Source organism: Pelmatolapia mariae, linkage group LG16_19, assembly GCF_036321145.2.
Source record: "Pelmatolapia mariae isolate MD_Pm_ZW linkage group LG16_19, Pm_UMD_F_2, whole genome shotgun sequence".
Lineage (NCBI taxonomy): Eukaryota > Metazoa > Chordata > Actinopteri > Cichliformes > Cichlidae > Pelmatolapia > Pelmatolapia mariae.
In genome coordinates, this window is record NC_086241.1 from 37857610 (window position 1) to 37881882 (window position 24273).

A 24273-nucleotide genomic window follows, 5' to 3' on the forward strand; every position below is an offset into this window, starting at 1 on the left:
TTGCAAGTTGCTTTCACAGGACTCAAAAATATTGAGTAGACTTGGCATGATCCCAGTGACATTTAAACAACAAAGTAACAACGCTGTGTCAGTAATACACATGATCATATTGTAACAATGGCATCTTTGTATGTTTATGTGTATGAACCTGCTTTTTGAGTGTAACAGTATCAACATAAGTATCAATAAACAAAGATGAATTAGCTGATGGCATTATAGTTACATTTTCATAAATATATAATGCTAACAGCAATGTGATTTTTTTCTATGTGATACTGTTACTAATTCTGCCACTGAGTCTATTTTACTCACTTTGTTATATCTCTCCAAGCAGCTGATCAGTAGTGTTACTACAGGGACTTGAAGCAGTTGGCTGAGGGCATTTAACTAATCTCTGTGCACGTGCACAGTGCATGCTAGACCCTCCCTGCACAACTGAAATGATCAGCAGCTCCTTGCCTCACTTGACGGTTGAGCCAGGGACAGTGGCTGCAGTCTCATTTGTTTGGTAACCACAGCTTTTGACTTGTTGTTTGGTTTGACCGTTGGCATCCATGATCTCTTTTCAAGGTCCTGAATAATGAGGCCTCATCTAACCTTAATGGCCTTACAGTACTGTATGCACCCATTAGAGCACTTCACTGCTGCTGTTGTCCCTAGAGTATTTAAAAGTAGAATGGGAGGCAGAGCCTTCAGTTTTCAGGCCCCTCTTCTGTGGAACCAGCTTCCAGTTTGGATTCAGGAGACAGACACTATCTCTACTTTTAAGATTAGGCTTCAAGATTAGTTTATACGCCCATCAGCATTTAATTATTAGTTAGGCAGATGGCCCCGCCCCTCCCTGAGCCTGGTTCTGTCGGAGGTTTCTTCCTGTTAAAAGGGAGTTTTTCCTTCCCACTGTCGCCAAACTGCTTGCTCATAGGGGGTCATATGATTGTTGGGTTTTTCTCTGTATGTATTCTTGTAGGATCTACCTTACAGTATAAAGCACCTTGAGGCGACTGTTGTTGTGATTTGGTGCTGTATAAATAAAATTGAACTGAATTGAATTTTCCACACCTCAGTTCAGCAGGTGGCGCTGGTAGTGGTAATCTTAGACACAATATTATTATGAGGGCAAACACTTCCTGTTGCTCAAGGAACAATCCAATCATGAATCAAATAAAGCTTCTTTTTGTTAGCTGGACTCCAGTTACAACAATTCATTCAGTTGACTGAATATACACTGTGTGTGTATCACTTGCACACACCTGGTTTTATGTCATTAGACTAAAAGTAAATGCACAGTGAGTCGCACTGTGTTGGTGTTATCTCTCTCACGTCTCATGTACTGTTTTCTTGTGTTTTATGTGACTGTTTGAAATGAATGGTGTGCGTTCTGCTGCATTTGTGTGATAACAAGATTATTTATGTTAGACTTCAGCAGAAATCAGGGCTTTAAAAACCCACACAAGGAAAATGACTTTTGCTGTTTTGACTTCAACAGACAGAAATGAATCATCCTATTAAAATTCAGTTTGTTTCATCTGTCTGAAAGTGGGAGGAACAGTCAGACCGTCTGGCGAGTCGTCATGTTGGCACTTTGTCTGCTTCTGTCACTTTTATTCTGAAGCTTTACGCTGTCTCATTAGTCGCTTCAGGATGAGCAAGGTTTAAAATGCCACCAGTGTGTTCACACCTGATTAACAACACAAACTTCACCTCAGCAAATGACAAGTCTGGCATAATCACCATCATTTTCTATCATCTTTATATCCTGAGCTTACAACTCCACTCTTTAAACACTTTCTGCTGCTGCCTGCAAAACGCGCTGCTGCTCAGCGGTTGGCCCTGATAAGAGGGTTAACACAGCGGCGGGTTTTACAGGAAGTCTCTCGGCGCTGACAGGGTGCCTCTGCAGGGGAGACTGAAACTCGGAGACTCGGTTCAGCTTGGAAGTCAACGACAACTCCAAATCCACGTGAGAACAAAACCAGACCTGTGTACTTAAAGAGATGGATTACTCGTCCGACGTCTTCTCTTTTATTTTCCCCAAAAGTTGATACGTATTTGTTGAAAACTTAATGAGCCGAGTTACCATGATTCAAACCCCAAAAGGGTTTAAAAAAAGGTTTAAAAAAACATTACTTATATTAAATGTTGCCTTCTCTCCCCATGCTTGTTCGGTTACATTAAATTATGATTTTTTTAGTTTCCTCACGTTAACTTAGATAAGGTCCTCATAACAACATAACAAAGAAAAAAACTGAAACATCTGAAGTGCTCGGGATAAAAATACTAAAATTATTTAAGTTAAGCATTCCTCACACACATATATGTATACATATATATATATATGTATGTACACATTAGTAATCTAAAGGATCCTTCATGACTGAGTACCCGCTGTTAGCAGACCCTTTCTTTGTGCTACATGTAGCGCCGTTAGCTTCTTCAGCGTGTCAGGTCCTGCTGGTGTCCAGCTCTGCGCTTGTCTGCTTTTGTGATGGCGACTGGCTCATCCTTTAGTCCACCAGTCACCGGGCGTTAGTGTCATGTGACACCTCTCTCTCTCAGATGTTCTTCCAGAATTGCTCAATTTTAGCTCTGGATGGGAATACACTCGCTGCTATTATTCTCCTGTAGCTGAGCGTACACCGTGGATGGGATGGATCTTTTCAGAACAGACCTCAGCTTCTCTGGTATCTCACTTCAGCCTAGTGGCCAGAGCTGTGAGCATCTGGCAGAGCCTCAGTTATAGATAACTTGTTTCCACCCAGGACCTGACACCCTGCTATGCCTTATTTAACCAGCTAACCGGTAATCTTGTAATCAAGTGCTTCTATGATTACTGTGACAATGGTGTATATAGGTTCACTGGTTTCAGTGGTTCACTGGTTTCAGTAGTGCTGCTAGCAAAGTTCTTATATAGCACTTTTCTACTCTCCTGGAGTACTCAAAGCACATTAACCCCATACACACCCATTCACACTATTATCTATGCAGTGAGTGCTTTTCTAACTATCATCCATCCACTCCGATGGATGCGGAGAGCAAGTCGGGGTTAGTATCTCGCCCATGGATATTTGGCATGCAAACTGGGGGAGCCAGGGATCGAACCACCAACCTTCCAATCAGCAGCTGACCTGCTCTACCTCCTGAGCTACAGCTTTTCACATGTCCAGGCATATACCTCAGTTACACTGTTCTCTGTGCCAGGGTTGTCTCAGTACGCCCTCACTGTGATTCCCACCATGCTGAACCCTTCCAGCAGCAGCTGTCTTATATCCTGATGTTATTGCACTGAGCTATGCTTTGTTGTCAGTGTTGAGGTTGGTATTCTCTCATCCATAGATAACACGTGTTGCATTAAACTCTGTCATTATGTTGGCTGCCATAGTAGCATCAGTTTCCTGCTGTTCACTGTTCATCAGTATGTCCTGGTGACACCTGATGTGGATCTTATTTTGTGGGTGACATCTGAGCTGGTAAGGTTTAAGTAATGTAATGTATATTAAGTAATGTATTTTTCAAGGTAGTCTTGGACAGCATGTGGGGCCTTGTTGACAGCTGCTGAATGTCACTGACTTTCTATGATCTGTGGTTGTTTGGAAAAATAATGAAAACCAAAGTGCACAGAAACTGTCTGTTTAAATAATGAAGAAAGAACGTGCACAGCATGAAGCATGTGGACAAATGTTTCAAATAAAAATACAGCTTTCTGTTTGTTCACGCACACCGGAGAAGCTCCAGCATGCAGCCTTACTACAGTTAGTTCACCTTTCATCCTTAAAGAAAACTAAACCAAAACTGTTTAGATATGCCTATAGTAATATTTTCAATACTGTCATAAAGACAGCTAAACCTTTCTTTATTAAGCTGACAATGAAGTTATGTAGAGTAGGGAACTGCAGCAGCAGCAGGGAGCACTCTTATAGGCAGCGTGTCGTCAGTGACAGCAGCTCATTGGAAAACAGGAACAAATAAATCCTTTCATTAATTAAGACACGTAAAAGTCAAGTCTAAACTCATTCCAGACGAGTACAAATCCAGCCTTAAATCATCCATTGGTCAATAATCAATAGGGACATGTCCCAGATATGATCAGGTCACATTATCTAAGCCAACATGTTCAGATTAGGTACCAAGTCTAGTGAAAACCTCACCGAGAACCAAGTTCTAGTCAAACTTTATTGTCTTCACTTTTTAAACAAGTCAAGCAATTCAGGAAAATCTACGATGACTCAGGTCATGTTAAATATAAAGTCACTAAAGTGACTAAAGTGTAATAACTCAAAAAAAATAAACCTCACCTGTGACCAGGAACGTGCAACGTCCTGCCCCGGCCTCATTGGTGATGTCACAGGTGTACTCGCCATAGCCCTCCCTGTTCAAAGCTCTGATGTGGTAGTTCGTGTCATCTCTCTGGTCACTGAACTGTCCAACAGTCAGGAGGCGGGTGCCCAGCTTCCACTCATATCGTAGGAGGCGAGCTGGATGAGCTCGCAGCAGACGGCAGGTAAGGCTGAATGCCCGGCCAAGGGCCTGACGGATCTCCGTGTGTACGGGTTCTACGGCCGGAGGGACTGCAACACAGAGCCAGGGAGGTTCAAGTTTCTGACACTACTTACTTCAGGCTGTTTCTTCACTTGATCTCGTTTTAGTAGAATGTTTTTAACCAATATTACAAACTTCACACAATGAAAAACAACAAAAATCTAAATATTATATATAAATAAAATAATGGAAAAATGGTATCACTTCCTGCACTTTAATAACAATAATAATAAAAATCCAGATCTTACTCAGGGCTGTGTTCACTTCACTGGTAATGAAGCCAGGATGGCTTGAAAATAGCCTCTTACATATTTATAAGATTTAAACTCAGATGCGCTTTGGTGCTGCAGTGCTCCGCTAAGGTGCACAAAAATAGTCTGCACTGTGTTTTTAAATCCCTCCAGCAGAACTTTAAGAGACGGTTTGAGCCAAATTGCAGGTGTCACTTCACAGATTAACTTCCTGATGCCAAACACGGATCAACAGGAAAACAGAGAAGAAAAAAGCAGCTGCAGCAGCCGTCCTGTGACCTTTCTGCAGACAGGAACATCATCTGAAGGATGGAGAGAGAACCAACCAATAAGATGTAAAAGCTCATGAATGTCTAAAAGCTGAGGCACATTTAAACACTTCAAATGCTCAGAGAAGAAAAACAAGTCGCCTTTCGTGGTCAGGATGGGTGGAGGTGGCACAAAAGCACTCAAACGTGACGTAATGAGTGAGGAGTGACTCGGCTCATAGGGTTTGCAATGGTACTGTAAATGGGCAGGTAGACCCATCCGTAAGCATTTCCTGGTTCTTTTTGATTCTAACAGGGCCGTGATTTACAAATGGACATTGTTATTCAGTAAAACTGAAGCTGAAGCCACTTGGTTTCACTTGAAAGAGCCCTGAAGCCACAGTGCCACGCCCTTCCTGATTTCTTTTTTGTAACTGCACTGAGGGTTTGAATTCATCTCAATCGGATTTAAGTCCAGACTTGTTGGAGCCATTCAGAGGTGGACTCTGGTGTATTTTGGATCTTCGTCCTGCTGCACCCACACTGAACCCAAACTGAACTTCTACAGGATTTATGGTTCCATCAACTACAGCAACGTGTCCAGGTCCTGACACAGTAGGACATTTTCAGCAAATCACCCTTTTGTTCTGAAGTGCTGTGTTTACGCCAGATGTACAAGGATGCAAACTTCAAAAACGTTTTTGCCTCGTAAGCCCGGAGAATATTTTCCCAAGAGCCTTGGGGATCATCGAGATGTTTTCTGGCAAACGTGAGCTGAATCTTTGCAGTTTTTGGTCAGTGGTGGCTTTTGCCTTGGACCTCTCCATCCTTAATCGGGTTCTCTGATTACTGAATCACAAACGCTGACCTTAACTAAGGAAAGTGATGCCTGAAGTTCCTTAGACATGTACTTTTGTGGTATTCTTGATGTGTTACTGGAGTCATTATGGTAGACTGGCCACTCCTGGGAAGGTTCGACCCCAGCTTTCTGTGGATGATGCCTCACGCCGTGGTTTGCTGGATACCTAAAAACCTTCAAAATAGCTTTCCAGACTGATAGATGTCAATGACTCGAGGGTCTCGTGTGTTTTTTAGTTTCTTTAGAGTGAAGTATGATGGGATACTTCTTTAAAGAAGTATCCCATCATACTTCACTCTGTCGGACAGATGATATTCAAGTGATTTCTTGATTCAACAGGTTTGGCAGTAATCAGGCCACGGTGTGGCTAGGGACTGACCTCAGCTGTGAAATTTAAAGAGTCCGATCCTGAGGATCCTGAAACCACAAACTCAAAGTCTTGTAAGGTCTTCACTGAGCTGGTGTTTCTGGGCAAGATGTTGAGCCCCAAATTATGGTGACACATCCACTGGCACGTGTGTGGGTGATGAATAAAAGTGCTTAAGTTCAATAAAGCAATAGTGTGTGTGTGAATATAGCTTGTAATGTATAAAAAGGCTTTGAGTAGACAGAAAGTTACTCCTGCACCTCGCTGATCTGAATCCTATAAACCACACGAGAGATTAGAGTCTGCTTCAGTCTGGCCTCACTCAAGTATCAACGCACTCACCTCCTTAAACAGGTGATTTCCTGAGATGGTGCACTTCACAACTTTACAACTTTACAACTCATCCTGTGTACATGAGAATTACAACAATACACACACACACACACACACACACAGACACAGACACACACACAGACACACACACACACACACACACACACACACACACACACACACACAGACAGACACACACACAGACATACACAGACACACACACAGACACACACAGACACTCACACAGACACACACAGACACTCACACAGACACACACAGACACTCACACAGACACACACACACACACATACAGGTCTGAGGTTCATTTCGAGCCCCTGGAAATGTTTCCACGACCTTCCTACTGAGAGGGAAACACAGCAGGAACATGTAAAGGTCAACCGCACGCTTCTGCCTGATGCCGACCTTCAGCCAAGCCCTCCGATTGGTCAAAGAAGACTTCTAACCCTGCTTTCCCATAATACACTGCTGGACCCAGTCCCAGCTTGTTAATGAACTCTGCTCTTTCCTGCAGTTTTCCTGTAACTTTCTTTCAGAGGTTTGAATGAGCAGCTGCTCCACAGGACACTTCAGGGCCAAACGAAGAACAATTTAATTTACGAGGTAATTTCATTCAGTAAAATGATCTCATATACAGCTGTTCTTCACTCTTTATTACTCGACTTCCTACACCAAACAGCCCCACAGTATGGTTTGGCCAACAGGACCTCTGTTTACTGTAGTTATCAGACAGTCCCGTCCAACCCTGTCTCCTGTTTAAATGCAAATAAAACAGAATGCAATGATGTGCACATCACTGCAATGTTGTATTTTATTAAAGATAATAAAAATGCAAAATGATCAAAAGTTGAAAACGAGATTCTGGGATTTTAGTGGAATTTGACTTCAGCAACATATTTAGGGCATGTTTCACATTGTTTCATACAACAACTTTCTTTAATGACAGTGTAGGCAGGAGGGCAGGAGAGCGGCTGTTGTTTCAATATCAGCTGCTCATCAGTTCGGTGCATCTGTGTCACATTTTTCATGCTATAATGCAGCGATGGCCATGTTTACCACATCATACTGTCTTTGGCAAATAAAAAAAGCTACTGTTAGGATGTACTCAGAGAGATGCACTGACCATGATTTACCTGAAGGCAACTTACTGCATATGTTGCCATTAACCCTGAGAAAGCTGCTTTATTTTGAGACAGATGGTCCTTAGGAGCACCAGCTTTGTCTGAACTGTAACCCCAAACGCAGAGTTGCACATTTCTGTGCCTCAAAGGTATTTTAATTGATTTGAAGTTTGTAATCATTTGTTTTTAATAAAGCAGCTGCTCTCCAGATATTCCTAGGCTGTAATATTTTCCAGAGAACAATGGGTCAAACGTCCAAGACCCCACACCCCCCCTGTGTCCCTGTAGAAAATCCACTTTGGTGTGATTTTAAACAGCTGCTACAGTGCAGGGATACTGCTTCTGTGTGAATGGTGTCATGTTTAGCTAACCAAATTGTGGCTCCAATAAAGTGAATTGAAATATGACGACTGCAAGTAGGTACATCGTCCTGGTGAAATTTTGCTGCAGTCAATTTTTTAATATTATTTATGTTTTTATATTTTTCAGTCAGTATACAGTCCAATAACTCAGATGCAAATCCATGTTTTATGGGCATCTTAAGTTTTCTACCCTATCATTCACATTTTTTTAAAAAGACAACCTTTGGGAGTCCCAGCAGGATGATTCTGTTCAGCTGGACGTTTTCATCCAGGTGACTCCTTCAGTCTCAGCTGACTGCAGGTTTCCAACCTGATATACATGCAACGAAATCACAATGCTCCTTTTTATATGTGTACCCCACCCCAAGAACATATTGGACACCGATCCAGAGAGAAAAAAATAAAAACAACAAAAAAAATAAATAAATAAAAAGAATTTAAATGAGGTACATCAAAATTCACCATATTTAAAGATGTGCACTTAAAAGGCAATAGTTTGCACAAAATTAATCGCCATCACAACAATAAGGGTATACGCTAGCTGCCAAGTGAGTATCAGGTGGGTACGGTTTTAATTTTCTCTAAATGTTTTAGCGAAGTATCCCAAATGGCAAAGAATCTCTCCTTCGACCCCTGAGAGTTTACTTTATTTTTTCCAGCTGTATAAATTGTGTCAGGTCACTGAACCACAGGGCCACTGTGGGTGGCTTTTGTGACTTCCAATGCAATAATATCCTTCTGTGCGCAAGCAGTGTAGTGAAAGCGATTATGTTTTTGTAGCTTTTCCTTAATGTTCTATGTCCTCTATCTGTAGCACCAAATATACCCATAACTACATTGGGTTGAAGCTCAACATTCAATGCTTCAGATAGTGTTTTGAAAATTGTTGAGCAGTAGGCTTTTAAAGTTGGACATGACCAAAACATATGTGTTAAATCTGCAGAGGGATTTCTACATCTCACACAGCTTTCATCTATGTTTGGAAATATTTTGGCCAGTCTTGCCTTGGAGTAATGAATGCGGTGAAGAATCTTGAACTGTATGACGTTTAATTTGGCACAAGAAGTGCTGTTGTTTACTCTTAAAAGAGTGCTCTCCCAGGTCTCCTGCTCTAAGTCCACCCCCAGCTCATCCTCCCAGTCCGCTCTGATCTTTGCCATTGTTATATTCTTAAAGGAGGCTATACAATTACTGATCCTTGAGATAAGACCTTTAGGCTTAAATGTTAGTTTCAACAGATCATCAACACCAGTAAATGGTGTTATATTTGGAAAGTTGGGGTTATACTGCTGAGGGAGGTCAAATTTTTGTGACAAATCCTGAAAACTTGCCAGGACACCATCTATGTACATATCAGAAAAATTGCGGATGCCTCGTCTCTGCCAAAGAGCAAATTCAGAGTCTAATCTGGCGGGAGGGAAAAAGTGATTATTATGAATAGGGCTCAAATGGAGAAGATTTTTAAACCCAAAGTTCTTTTAAAATTGAGCCCATATTTTGAGGGTGTTAATAACTATAAGACTGGTGGTGTGCTGCCGTGAGGAAACTGGAAGGCTGGAGGTGACCACGGCTCTAAGAGAGGTAGAGATGCAAGATGCCGCTTCAATTTGGCACCAATCTTCATCTGGGGTGTGGAGCCAATAAATTATTTTTTGAACATTTGAGGCCCAGTATTAATGGCCGAAATTTGGAAGGGCTAAGCCACCTAGGTTTTTAGGCTTCTGTAACAGATCCAGCCGTATTCTAGGTTTTTTCCCATCCCATATAAATGAGATCAGAGCTTTATCAATAGATTTAAAAAATGATTTTGGAAGGTAAAGTGGGATACACTGAAATAGGTAAAGAAACTTGGAGATTACATTCCTTTTTATACAATTTACTTAACTGCCAACGATAGATGAAGTGGCTTCCATTTCTTTAAGTCCAATTTGACCTTCTCAAGTAGCAGACAGAAATCTTCTTCATAGAGATTGTGCAAATCTCTTGTTATATTTATGCCGAAATACTTAAAGCCATTTTTGGCTGTTTTAAAAGGTATAGCACTGCTCTGTATTTGAAGAGCCAGGATAGCAGGATAGGATTCACTTTTACTGAAGTTCAGTTTGTACCCAGAGAAGGAGCCAAAGCTGCTTAGGGAGTGGATGATATGGGGGACACATGAAACGGGAGCAGATACATACATTAACAGATCATCTGCATGGAGGGACACTCTATGCTCTTTATCCATCCTACAGATACCTGCAATTGATGGCAAAGTTTTGAGTGTAATGTTCCAACCCTATAAACAGGACATTTGTACAATGACTGAAATTAGCAGCACTGAAGGAACAACGGGCTGGGAGGTCAGTTTATGATCATTAATATGCAAATGATCATGACCACTGATCAACGGCAGGTCAGGGTAGGTGGAGTTTGGAAAAAAAACGAGTCAAGTTTCTAGAAGATCCCAGGTGTTTAAACCATAGTGGGGTTGTCCCAATATTAATCATGTGCATCATCACATGAGCAAAGGTGTTGAAGTGGCTCTTCCATGTTGTGCCACCTGTTAATGGAGCGGACTGTTGGCTCCAGTGTAGTTGGGATGAACCAGTTTCTGTCAGACGATGTGGCTGGTTCTGAAGTGGGACGCTGTGGTGGAGAAAGCTTTCCCGAGTTTCCCTGACAGCTCTGCTGAAGATGAGAATCAGAACAGCCCCATTCCCAGGCGTCTCAAGCCCGACTCACATTTTGTGCCAGGTGATGTCAATGTGTCAATGATAGTGTAGGGCAAGGTTTCACTATGGTCTTACCCAAACCCCTGGTGGCAATGGCCCACAGCTTTGTGCACATTGACTCATGTGATGATGCACATGTTTTATAGCAGGTCAACAGCCCACTACGGGACAAACCCCACTAGGGTTTTAATTAGAGCTGGGTCACTGATTTCTAGCATCGATTCGATTCCGATTCAGTTCAAATTGGGGAAATTTTGCCTCAGACAGTCAGAAATATTATAATTCTGGTCACTTATCAGTACATATCTATATTTTTATATCTATAAAAAGAAAGCCGACACTTGTGAGACTTTATCAAAGGTGTGAGCATCACAGCAGATGCCTTTGTGTCGAAGTAACTGAGAATAAAACACAGAAAAACATGAAGGAGATTTTCCTGGTCTGGGTTTTTATAGCAGATGACCTTAAAAATATTGTGCAGTAGATCAAAAACGAAGTGAAGCAGAGCAAAGTTACAGAGGTTTGATTAGAGACACAGCTAAGCAAAAGCAAAAGTTTAAATTTGTTCAGTATTGAACGGCAGAAATGAGGCTTTCTTGTCAGAAGTAAGTAAAAAGAAAAGAAAAGAAAAAACAACAGTGGCCGACAGCGTAGACTGCTGGGTAATAAGTAAAACTAAGAGGAAATTCCTGACGATGTTTATGTGAAGCGAAATGTGAAGCGTAGTTTGGATCATCGTTCTCTGCTAGTTCAATTCATTTTGGATGGAGAGAGATCAAACCTGCAGCTTCAGAATCAGCGCAAAAAGGGCGTAAACACAAAGCACGGACCCGCCGACGCTTCAAAATCAGCGAGCTGTCGGCTTTCAGCCCCGACCGTGTCCGTGCCGTCGGGTGAGAAAGGCGACGTCTCTCTGATTCTGATCCGCGGGCTCGCGCTGTATGTTTACGTCTTTGTGCAGAATCCGTGTTCCTGCTCTCATTTACTGTCTTATCTGTTTGGTGGTTGGAGAAATTTTGTGAGGTTTCACCTGAGATTCTGGCGTTTCGGGCAAAATAAATTTATATTTAAAAATCGATTCAGGATTTTAATGAATCGATATCATGCTATCCAAGCTAGAATCGATTTTAATCGATAAATCGATTATCAAAACCCAGCCCTAGTTTCAATATCTGGGACGCTCCACTATTTGGTCTTAGAAGCCTTTTAGATTAGAGGTGAAAGTTAAGTCCTCCTCTGTTTATGGGTACTATAACTCTGGCATCTAAATAGATCACTGATGTTCTCATAATTATGTGTGCCTATGCCAAGAGGCACACATATTACTATTGCTCGGATTTATTATTATTGTGTGGATGCCCTAAAAGGGCTTCCACACTATTGAGTTCCTGTTTCTCTTTATTGTGTGGATGCCCTCAAAGGGCTTGCACACTATTGAGTTCCTGTTTCTCTTTATTGTGTGGATGCTGGAGGCATCCACACTATTGAGTTCCTGTTTCTCTTTATTCTTTATTATTATTATTGTGTGGATGCCTCCTGTTTCTCTTTATTCTTTATTGTGTGGATGCCTCAAGGCATCCACACTATTGTTTTCCTGTTTCTCTTTATTCTTTATTATTCTGGTTGCTTCCGTACGTTTTTCGGCACTTAACTACTCCCACAGTTTTTATCCGATTTTCGCCATTCAAACTTTAAAAAATTCTGCTCTTTCTGCTAATTCCTGCTATGACTTTTGGTGCTCATAACTTCTATACTTTTTGAGATATTGAATTTTTTTTGCAATATTTTTTGCCCATTTCTGCCATATCATCAGTGGCCTCACTGCTTTTCCTTGCCGGGATGACCGGTGTTTTAGCTCAGTGAGATGAGCATCCGTTCTCAGACTGGGAGGCCTGGGTTCAAATCCCTCTTATGGCAACATTTCTTTCAGTTAACAGTTAAACTTTTTTTAACTCAATTTCAGCTTTTTCACCCCTTTTCAGTAAAATATTTCAGTTTTTTCACCACTTTTCAGCACAAATCCCAGCTTTTTCTGCTGTTTTCAGCAAAAACGTCTTTTCAGCAGAATTCTGAAAAGAGTTCTGCAGAACTCTTTTCAGCAGAAATTCTGCTGATTGAACTCTTTTCAGCAGAATTTTCACTTCTTTTCAGCCCAAATTCTGCTTATTCACCTCTTCTGCAAATTTTTCAGCGTTTTCACCTGTTATCACCACAAATCTCAGCTGTTTTCAGAAAAAACCTCTTTTGAGCAGAAATTCTGCTGATTCATCTCTTTTCAGCGCAACTTTCTGCTTCTTTATCTCTTTTCAGCAAAAATTCTGCTGAGTCACCTCTTTTCTGCAAAATTTTCAGTCTTCTCACCTCTTATCAGCACAATTCTCAGCAGCTTCTGCTCATTTCAGCAGAATGGTCAGTCTGTCCACCTCTTCTTTGTGAGAATGAGTTTGGCTCAGTAAGATGAGTAGCTGCCTTTAGACTAGGAGGACCAGGTTCAAATCCTGCTCAGGGTGACCTTTTTTTTTTTTTTTCACCACCATAAACTTTTTGCAACTTTTCATCTTTTTCAGCTTTTCAGCAGACAGCTTCAGCGTTAAGGCATCCACACAGCATTTTCGCAGGAAATGCAAATTTTTCTAGTTCCACCATAATCTAGTTGCTACCCCGTTTTTTGGCACTTAACTACTCCCTCAGTTTTCAGCCGATTTTCTCAGTTCAAACTCTAAACTGTTCTGCTCTTTCTGCTAATTCCAGCTATGACTTTTGGTGTTTATTACTGTTATACTTTTTAAAATATTACACTTTTTTCCTTTAATTTGTCCCATTGAAATGAATGGAAAACTTCCACAATTCTGCTAAAACTTGCTTGGTTTTGAAACTTAACTACTTCCTCATACTTTCACCTAGAAACTCCATTCAAACTTTAAAATGTTCTCAGATTATTGGGCTATTCCTGTGTGATTCAGCTTTTTCAGATCTTCTACCGTTTTAATTTTATACCTCTTTAAGTTTTCAGTTGCAAAATTGTGATTTTTCAGAAAATACATGCGTTGCTATGGTTGCTATGCAATTAACTCAGAGTGAGTGCTGGTCTGTTCTGAAGTTTCTCTTCATACCCGAACAACTTCTTGCTACTCGCTCAATTTTCACTCAACCCCCACAAATTATACATCAAAACGTAGGTATTTTTGCTGGCTGTCAGACAATGTCACTATCTTTATTGTGAGATTTACCGTTTTTTCGCAATTTGCCTCGAAGTGGCACATGGTCTGGTTACCTCCAATTCAAAGTGTATAGGGAGGTTTTGAAATTCAGAGCTGAAATTTTGTAACGGGAGGCATTTTCAAATCGTCATATCTCTTGAACAAAGCAAAGTTAGGACATGAGGCTTGTGCCAATATATCTTCAGACACTCCTGACACTCACAGTGGAAGCAGTTTTTACATTCGTCTTACCGTTGAGCCATAAATTACGTTTGTTTGAGGGGTGGAAATCTGTCCTCCTCTCAGTTCTCACACTCTGAAAATGAAGCCGTTTCTTCTCTCGTCATATCTCCGCGACGGAGGTACAAAGAGCTATGAAAATCGCAGTCAAAATACACCAAAGTCCGCTGATTGACCCAGTACAAGAATGATGCTGCTAGCCCTCCTAGTTTTTGAGTTACACGACGTTTTGTAACTCCAAAAAACGGCGCTTTTCGACGCTCACCGCGATCTATTTTCTGACTGCTCATGTCTATGTTTTTCAGCCGCCCGCCCCCTTGCCAGGTGGCGCAATCAGTAATGACACGGCTCTGCAACTCAAAGGTTGTGGGTTCAATCCCACCTTGGTCAAAAAAATTTTTTTCACTAAAAATTGATACACTATCACAGACCTGTAATTTATATTGATCATTTATTACAATTTTGCAAAGTTTTATACTTTTAGCAACTTTTCTAATATGGACCGAAATACATACAAGTACCCAGACAGCAGACAGAGGCAGTAACTCTGATTGGTGAATTTGAGCAGAATCAGGTTGTTCTTTCATTTCATTTCTTTATTTATTTCACACATGGTTCATCGTGTTTCTTTTTCTACATACAGAAGCTTCTGCCTCTTTTCAGCAGAAATTCTGCTCATTCACCTCTTTTCAGCGCAACGTTCTGCTTCTTTGCCACTTTTCAGCAGAAATTCTGCTCATTCACCTCTTTTCAGCGTAACGTTCTGCTTCTTTGCCTCTTTTCTGCATAAATTCTGCTGATTCATCTCTTTTCTGCAAAATTTTCAGCCCTTTCACCTCTTATCAGCACAATAAATTTGTAGAAATATATACAAGTACACAGCCTGATGAAGCAGACAGAAGCAGTACCTCTGATTGGTGAATTTGAGCAGAACCAGGTTGTTCTGCCTCTTTTCAGCAGAAATTGTGCTGATTCACCTCTTTTCAGCGCAATGTTCTGCTTCTTTGCATCTTTTCTGCAGAAATTCTGCTTATTTACCTCTTTTCTGCGAAATTTTCTGCGCTTTTATGTGTTATCAGGACAATCCTCAGCAGCTTCTGCTCATTCCACCATAATTGTCAGTCTCTCCATCTCTTCCTTTGTCAGAGTGAGTTTGGCACAGTGAGTATGGTTGCTGCCTTGAACCCAGGAGGGCCAGGTTCAAATCCTGCTTAGGACAACATTTTTTTTCACAACCATACAACTTTTGCTACTTTTCATCTTTTTCAGCTTTTCAGCAGACAGCTTCAGCGTTAAGGCATCCACACAGCATTTTCGCAGGAAATGCAATTTTTTCTAGTATTCTTAAAGTTGCTTCCGTACGTTTTTCGGCACTTAACTACTCCCTCAGTTTTCAGCCAATTTTCTCCGTTCAAACTCTAAACTGTTCTGCTCTTTCTGCTAACGACTGCTATGACTTTTGGTGTTTATTACTATTATACTTTTTAAAATATTACACTTTTTTCCTTTAATTTGTCCCATTGAAATGAATGGAAAACTTCCACAATTCTGCTAAAACTTGCTTGGGTTTGAAACTTAACTGCTTCCTCATACTTTCACCTAGAAACTCCATTCAAATTTTAAAATGTTCTCAGATTATTGGGCTATTCCTGTGTAATTCAGCTTTTTCAGATCTTCTACGGTTTTCATTTTATACCTCTTTAAGTTTTCAGTTGCAAAGCTGTGATTTTTCAGAAAATACATGCGTTGCTATGGTTGCTATGCAATTAACTCAGAGTGAGTGCTGGTCTGTTCTGAATTTTCTCTTCATGTCCGAACAACTTCTTGCTACTCGCTATATTTCCACTCAACCTCCACAAATTATACATCAAAACGTAGGTATTTTTGCTGGCTTTCAGACAATGTTACTGTCTTTATTGTGAGATTTACCGTTTTTTCGCAATTTGCCTCGAAGTGACACATGGTATGGTTACTCCCCATTCAAAGTGTATAGGGAGGTTTTGAAATTCAGAGCTGAAATTCTGTAACAGGAGGCATTTTAAAATCGCCATATCTCTTGAACAAAGCAAAGTTAGGACATGAGGCTTGTGCCAATATATCTTCAGACACTGCTGACACTCACAGTGGAATCAGTTTTTACAATTATCTTACCGTTGAGGAATGAATTACGTTTGTTTGAGGGGTGGAAATCTTTCCTTCTCTCAGTCTTCAAACTCTGGAAATGAAGCCGTTTCTTCTCTCGTCATATCTCCGCGACAGAGGTACAAAGAGCTATGAAAATCACAGTCAAAATAGACCAAAGTCCGCTGATTCACCCAGTACAAGAATTATGCTGCTAGCCCTCCTAGTTTTTGAGTTACACGACGTTTTGTAACTCCAAAAAACGGCGCTTTTCGCCTCTCACCGCGATCTATTTCTGATTGCTGATGTCATTGTTTTTCAGCCGCCCGCCCCCTTGCCAGGTGGCGCAATCAGTAATGACACGGCTCTGCAGCTCAAAGGTCGTGGGTTCAATCCCACCTTGCTTCAACATTTTTTTCATTACAATTTTAAACACTATCACAGACCTGTCATTTATATTGATCATTTATTACAATTCTGCAAAGTTTTATCATTTTAGCAGCTTTTCTAATATAGACCGAAATACATACAAGTACCCAGCCTAATGAAGCACACAGAGGCAGTAGGTCTGATTGGTGAATTTGAGCAGAATCAGGTTGTTCTTTCATTTCATTTCTTCCTTTATTTCACACATGGTTCATCGTGTTTCTTTTTCTACATACAGAACCTTCTGCCTCTTTTCAGCAGAAATTCTGCCTCTTTTCAGCAGAAATTCTGCTCATTCACCTCTTTTCAGCGCAACGTTCTGCTTCTTTGCCTCTTTTCTGCAGATATTCTGCTCATTCATCTCTTTTCTGCTCATTTCAGCCTTTTCACCTTTTTCAATGCTGATTCATCTTTTTCAAATCATAGAGTTAAAATCAAAATATAGTATTTTTACCAAAGCATTGTATTTGTACGGAGTACAGTATTTCTGCCAAATCATAGAATTACTGCAATTTCATAGTATTTTGAGGAATCCCTTTTGTTATAGTATTACTTCTAAGTCATAGTATTTCTGCTTTGTCATAGTATTTGTACTGAAACATAGTATTTCTGCCAAATCATAGTATTACTGCTATTTCATAGTATTTGAGTGAAATTACAGTGTTTCTGCAAAAACATTGTATTTCTGCTACTGTATTTCCGCTGTATTACGTAGTGGCAAAGTAGGAGGCTGACTGTTACTAAGTGCATCAGTGTACATAGGTCATCTCTTGTGTTGGAGTGCCCTCTTGTGGCACCTTTTGGGTAGTGCCTTAGTAAACATGGACACTGCAAAGTAGTAGTATCAGACTGGTTTGTAGTGGAGGAATTTGTTGCCAGTTTCTTTCATCTTTAATCCGTATTCATGTTTTAATGTAATAACTTTTGTGGCACAATTACCACAATATGGCAGAAATACTATGTTTTGGCACAAATACTTTGATTTGGTAAACTTTAGCTTCCTCACCACTTTTTAGCAAAATTTTCATTTTTTTCACCCCTTTTCAGCACAAATTCCAGGTTTTTTGGCTGTTTTCAGCAAAAAAAACTCTGCTGATTCACCTCTTTTTAGCACAAGTTTCTGCTTCTTTGCCTCTTTTCTGCAGAAATTCTGCTGATTCACCTCTTTCCTGCAAAATTTTCAGCCTTTTCACCTCTTATCAGCACAATTCTCAGCAGCTTCTGCTCATTTCAGCAGAATTGTCAGTCTGTCCACCTCTTCTTTCTGTAAATGACTTTGGGTCAGTGAGATGAGTAACTGCTCTGAGTCTGGCGGGGCCAGGTTCGAATCCTACTCAGGGTGACATTTTTTTTTCACCACCATACAACTTTTTGCAACTTTTCAGCTTTTTAGCAGACAGCTTCAGCGTTAAGGCATCCACACAGCATTTTCGCAGGAAATGCAAATTTTCTAGTTATTCTTCAGTTTCCGCCTGAAATTTTGCAGCGAATCTCGCCCCGCAGTTTTGAGACAAGCTTCATATATGTTACCTCATTTTGTGCGGCTGGATCAGGAATGGTGTGCTATGACTTTTGGTGTTTATGACTATTATAGTTTTTTAAATATTAATATTTTAGTGAAAATTTTCCCGCGCCTCTCTGCCGAACAGTTTTGACAATACGGTTACATATGTTAGATCATTTTGTGCGGCTGGAGCTGGACTAGTATGGTATACACTTTTGGTGTTCATGACTTTTATACTTTTTGAAATATTTTGATTTTAGTGCAAATTTAGGCCAATTTCCATAGAAACAGACTTTATTTGTGGTGGGTTGGCTCTCTCTAGTGGTATACCGGAATAGTACGGCCGAAAATCTGTATGCTTGTTTTTAAACTCAATATCCCATAATCCATAGCACGCCTCTGCCGAGTTAAACAATGGCGGACACCTCTTCGTTTTAAATGTCTTTTATTCGTGTTTCTAGGTCACAAAATAAACTTTTAAGATATTTTCAGGCGAGAATGTAGGTGTGTAAACTTCAAATATCTGCTCGTTTTGTCAAAACATCCCATATTATATCTGACGATGTTGCCGGCTAACTAGCTAGCGTGGCTAGCGCCGCTAGCTAGCACCGCTAGCGACCCTTCGAGCACCCGGGCTTGCCTTCAGTGAGGCTGCTGACCATCACCTGATCGCTCGCCAACAGACTTTGTCTTAGGTGGACTTATTTTTCGTTTATATGGGCCGATGATGCTGGTCGATGTGGAAAAAATAACTGAGTTGTTTGGTCTTGGCTAACGCGGAGCTACAACCGGAGCTACAACCGAGAGCAGCTATCTACCGGTGTGTGTCAGAAAAACCTGCGGGGAACGAGACATACGAGGCGGCGAGGGGACCGCCGATCGACCGGTGGTAGATCGTGGATCAGGGAAACCAAAGGCAGGAGCGTGAGGTGAACTGAATTTCAGGTAAGAAGTTATGAATTGCACAGGAGTTTCTATAGAGCTGTGTGCGCGCTAAGTTACTGACGTTGAACTTTATTTTATTCATAAGAGTTAGTCCGTAGAGTTGTCGTACAAACGGAATCGTCCCACATTCAGAGAAAATATTACGATTTATTCTGTCATTATGAAGCCTCCCCTGTCATTCTCTGGCCTGTTGCAACTTCAATCGTGAAACTGATCAACGATCGGCTTTTCGCTCTTGTTTATCGCGCTAAACACAGCAGCACGTTTAAGCTTGATCAGCTGTTGTTAGAATTCATTTGATTTTAATTTCGCGGCTGGTCCAAACCAGGAGATGTCCTTACTGAATCATCAGAGCTGAACTGGTGATGGAGAAACAGGTTTACCCTTTAGGTGACATGAATGAGTTGAAGGGAAGTTATGAACTGTTTCTGAGAGACTCCTGTTTTTGTGTAGCTGACAGCTGGTAACTGTGCAGGGGTGGATCTAGCAAAGCTTTTGCCAGGGGGCCAGGTAGGGCATTAACAGGGAAAGGGGGACACAAAGATATACTTTTCTTTCTTACTCTCATATAAAATATTTAGCTTTTTATCAAATACTTATCTGCATCTTACAACCAAAGTTTGTATAATAATATACAAGATTGGCCGTAGACCATTGTTAATCATTCAGAACACTGTGTAAAAATAACAAAAAGCAAAAAGTGAATGCAAAAGTGCATAAATATTTATTTTACGTGTTTGATGTGAGCTGAACTGGTGATGGAGAAACAGGTTTGCCCTTTAGGTGACATGAATGAGTTGAAGGGAAGTTATGAACTGTTTCTGAGAGACAAATAAACACCCAGCTCCTGTTTTTGTGTAGCTGACAGCTGGTAACTGTGCAGGGGCGGATCTAGCAAAGCTTTTGCCAGGTGGCCAGGTAGGGCATTAACAGGGAAAGGGGGACACAAAGATATACTTTTCTTTCTTACTCTCATATAAAATATTTAGCTTTTTATTAAATACTTATCTGCATCTTACAACCAAAGTTTGTATAATAACACACAAGATTGGCTGTAGACCATTGTTAATCATTCAGAACACTGTGTAAAAATAACAAAAAGCAAAAAGTGAATGCAAAAGTGCATAAATATTTATTTTACGTGTTTGATGTGTGTGGCGGGGCGTGGTCTGCAGTGCCGCTGCAGGGGAGGTGGACCCACCTGAGCGGCACCTGCAATCACGCCTCTCGGGTGTAGTCTGTGCTCTCTCGGCTGTTTTTTGGGTGTGTATCGGGCTGTGAGTTGAAAAGCTACAGCCGGCTGTGTGGGTACACCAACCATGTGTGAAAAGTGGTCCATAACGTAATGCTTCAAAGCGTGTTCATGCAAACATTGTCGGGTCTGCCGTGGTACAATGGCACTTCTGCTCATGAACCTGTGTGCACAGCATCTGCAAATCGGGGCTGTACAAAGTCACTTCATCTTTACCCAAAACTGTAAACTGTCATCTGTGAGGCTCGAGCGGTGTTTGTTTTTACCATAGTTCATGGTGGAGAATGGCTGCTCTTCTGACTTTTGCTCTCTGTAGCCGTATGAATGGCAAACTACACTGATTCGCAGCGGCATAGGCACACTTAAAATTTCTTCTGAAATTTTCGCTTTCTAGTTCATATTAAAACTACTCTTTCCTCCTGATTCAGGAGATTTCATTTTCCTGGAACATGTTGGTAACTTGTTTAAACTCCACACGAGTTGTGGAGATGTCACCACCACACATCACTGTCTCCTCTGTAATCCAGTCAGATCCAGTAAGAGCCTGTGAGGGATAATTGTCAAAGTAAACCCTAAAACAGCTCATTTGAAATGTTGCTCACGAGGTTTTATCTTCAAGTTTCATACAGGCTTCATTAGCATTTTCATTTACACCACAGCAGCAAGTAATTACCGGGTAAAGTATAGAGAAGTAAATGCATTCTGGCTTTCTGTTGTGACAGATTTAACCTGGTGCTGTGTCAGTGTGCAGTTAATGTACAGCTTGTTTCTCGTTCACACAGATTTACTCATATTTATTTGTCTGTCAGCAGGTTTCTCGAGGCTCAGGGAGATTTTCTATTCACTTACACTTAGAAGTTAAATCTGTGTCGCTGTGACTTAAATGTTGTTTCACTTATTTCAGAGTAATCCACCTATAACCTGACTGTAATCTGCTTACTGTGGCTGAATAGCATTAAAACCCTTCTGTCCACAAAAAGTGTGATTTCAGTGAAAATGAAAAAAACATTTTGCCACATTTTTTTGTGATTCTATTCTTTGGTTCCATTAACATTTTTAATATGAAATGTTTGAAAATATCTAACATTATATCATTATTTGGCCTACTTGTTGTTCCTAGAGTATTTAAAAGTAGAATGGGAGGCAGAGCCTTCAGTTTTCAGGCCCCTCTTCTGTGGAACCAGCTTCCAGTTTGGATTCAGGAGACAGACACTATCTCTACTTTCAAGATTAGGCTTCAAACTTTCCTTTTTGCTAAAGCATATAGTTAGGGCTGGACAAGGTGACCCTGAATCCTCCCTTAGGCTGCTGGGGGATTCCCATGATGCACTGGTTCTTATTCACTCACTGTGTTAACAGACCTCTCTGCACTGAATCATGCTTGTTATTAATCTCTGGCTCTCTTCCGTCCTGTCTCCCTCTCCTTAACCCTTAACCGGGCAGATGGCCCCGCCCCTCCCTGAGCCTGGTTCTGCCGGAGGTTTCTTCCTGTTAAAAGGGAGTTTTTCTGTCCCACTGTTGCCAAGCGTTTGCTCATACAGGGAGGTCTGACTGTATTACTGTAGAGCCTTTACCTTACTGTATAGGTGAGGTCACTGTTTTTATGATTTGTTGCTGTTTCGCTCAAACTGAATGGAGTTTTCCTAATCTATTAAAACATGTCTAATAATTGGTTTTATTTTCAACCTACATTTTCAGCTATCTTGTTATTAGTCTTCAGATACTATATTGTTTTTTTGATAACATTTTTGAAATGTCAGACTTGGATAAAATATGCTCGGCATTTAATAATGTTGACTTGTCAGGAAACGAAAAGGACAGGAAAAATAAAGCATCACTAAGAAGATTTGTTTTTCAAACTATGAGTCAGGTTTTGTTCCTTAAACTCAAAGCCTGGGCTGCTGATTTCCTGTGAGTGTCTGCGTCGACTCTCTGCAGAACGAGGCCTATTGGAGCTGCAGAGGAGATTTGCTCTGACAGCCTTTTAGTGCAGCATGAAGCCAGGAGCTGCAAGTCTTCCCGTCACATCCTGTGATGCTATTTTGTGCGACACAGCAGCCTGCAGGTTAGACAGAGCGTGACTGGAAGGTGGTGGATTCAGCTCTGTCCGAGACAGGCAGGCAGCATGTGTCCGTCAGCATCTGCCTGAGCGCCCCGCGGCCGAGGCGGTGAAATGTGTACCTGCTGAGCTGCAGCTGTCGGTGTGTCTTTCAACTGATCTGCTGTTTTTATCAAACTGATCTGGTGCTGTCTGCTTTGGTGATCAGTTTGATTGGATAGTGTGACATTTCTTCTGCAGGGCTTAGGAGTCAGCTCCACAATGCATTCTGGGTATTTTAGGGGCTAGAGCAGCACAGTTGTTGGTGGCTGTTTACATGAGCAGCAGATGTTATGGTTTGAGCTGAAAGGAGATCTTTGACGGGAAAACGTGCAGTAATTATCCATAACAAACTTCTACCAAAGATTCTTTTCTTCCCCTCTGATAAATAATCACATACACGAGTCCTGCAGGAGCTACAACCTCAGCTCATTACAGTAACACCCAAAATCAAGTAGAATTCCTGTTAATTACAGTTATTGTTGCAGGAAATTCACTTTAAAGAGGGAAAGCTGGGAAGTGCTGTGGAGCAGCAGGCAGTGCAGTGGTGTAAATGCCTCACTCATCTATCAGGCTCAGCAAACGTGTCCCTCACAGATTTTTGGACACTTCATAGACAGCCTGCAAATTCAACTGTATGTTTGAGTGGACGTCAGTGTGAGGAGCCTGGATTCATATCCATGTTAAGTTTGAATGAACACCTGTTTGATGAGAGGAGCAATGATGGTTTGTTCTTACCCAGATCTACCATTACTTTCTCTGAGACACTTGAAAGAACACTTCAATAACTTTGTCTGGGAATCCTGATGCCTGACAAACAGCACTGATTCAGCCTTCTGTTTCCTGGCTGCAGCTTACTGATGAATAAAACTATGGAGCTGTTTCTGAATGTTAGTTCTGAAATCGTGGACAGAGCTGTGTGATGTATGTGTGTTACCCACACTGCACCACCAACTGTATCAAGGCCTCTCTGGGTTTGACGTTGAAGCCGTTGTACTGGCTCGTCTGGCAGCGGTACGTCCCGCTCATCTCTCTGGTCACGTTGCTGATCCTCAGGATGCCGTCGTAGCTCTCCGTCTGAACGGAGCCGTCTGGCATCAGTGCTGTTGCTGCTGCCGCCGCCGCCACCCCGCTCTCCTCCACCCGAGACCACAGGATGATGGGTTTGGGTTTTCCAGAGACCAGGCACTGCAGGTCTACGGTGTCGCCTTCCTGAGCGATGAGGTGAGAACGGCCCCTGGGGACGGTGAGCTCTGGAGGAACTACAGGGACAGAGACAGGATATCTGATAACTGCTGATAACTGCCAAGGTTTGGACCTTTCAGAATAAAAGAGGAGCAGGTCTACAGCTATGCATGTCATAGGTTAGGGCAGCGGTTCCCAAACTTTTTTTGCTATTTTTGAAAACGCAGCTGTTTCATCCACACGTAAACGGCGTTTGGAATCACCGAAAACTGAGATTTTTAAAAACTCCTTTTTGCGTTTACGTGTGGACGAGGAATACAGAGTTCGTCACGCAACGTCAAAGGTATGTGCCTTTTTTCACGTCACGCTGTGCGCCACGTTATTGTTTACATGAGATGAATTGCGGAATGGCAGATAGAGACAAAATACTGTTAATCTGACTATCTGCAGGTTTTACACGCTTACATATACACACGCAGTTACTGTCCCTCCA

General features: G+C 41.4%; 1 protein-coding gene across 2 annotated transcripts in view; it reads right to left on the minus strand.

Moving 5' to 3' along the window:
• LOC134644162 (MAM domain-containing glycosylphosphatidylinositol anchor protein 2-like) overlaps positions 1-24273 on the minus strand; it is a 186642-nt gene that overhangs the window by 55412 nt on the left and 106957 nt on the right. For both annotated transcript variants that reach the window (XM_063496913.1, XM_063496912.1), the window contains exons 8-9: positions 23537-23857; positions 4293-4565 (exon numbers count right to left, since the gene is read on the minus strand). In XM_063496913.1, the coding sequence (XP_063352983.1) occupies positions 4293-4565; positions 23537-23857 (594 nt within the window). The remainder of the gene's footprint in view (positions 1-4292; positions 4566-23536; positions 23858-24273) is intronic.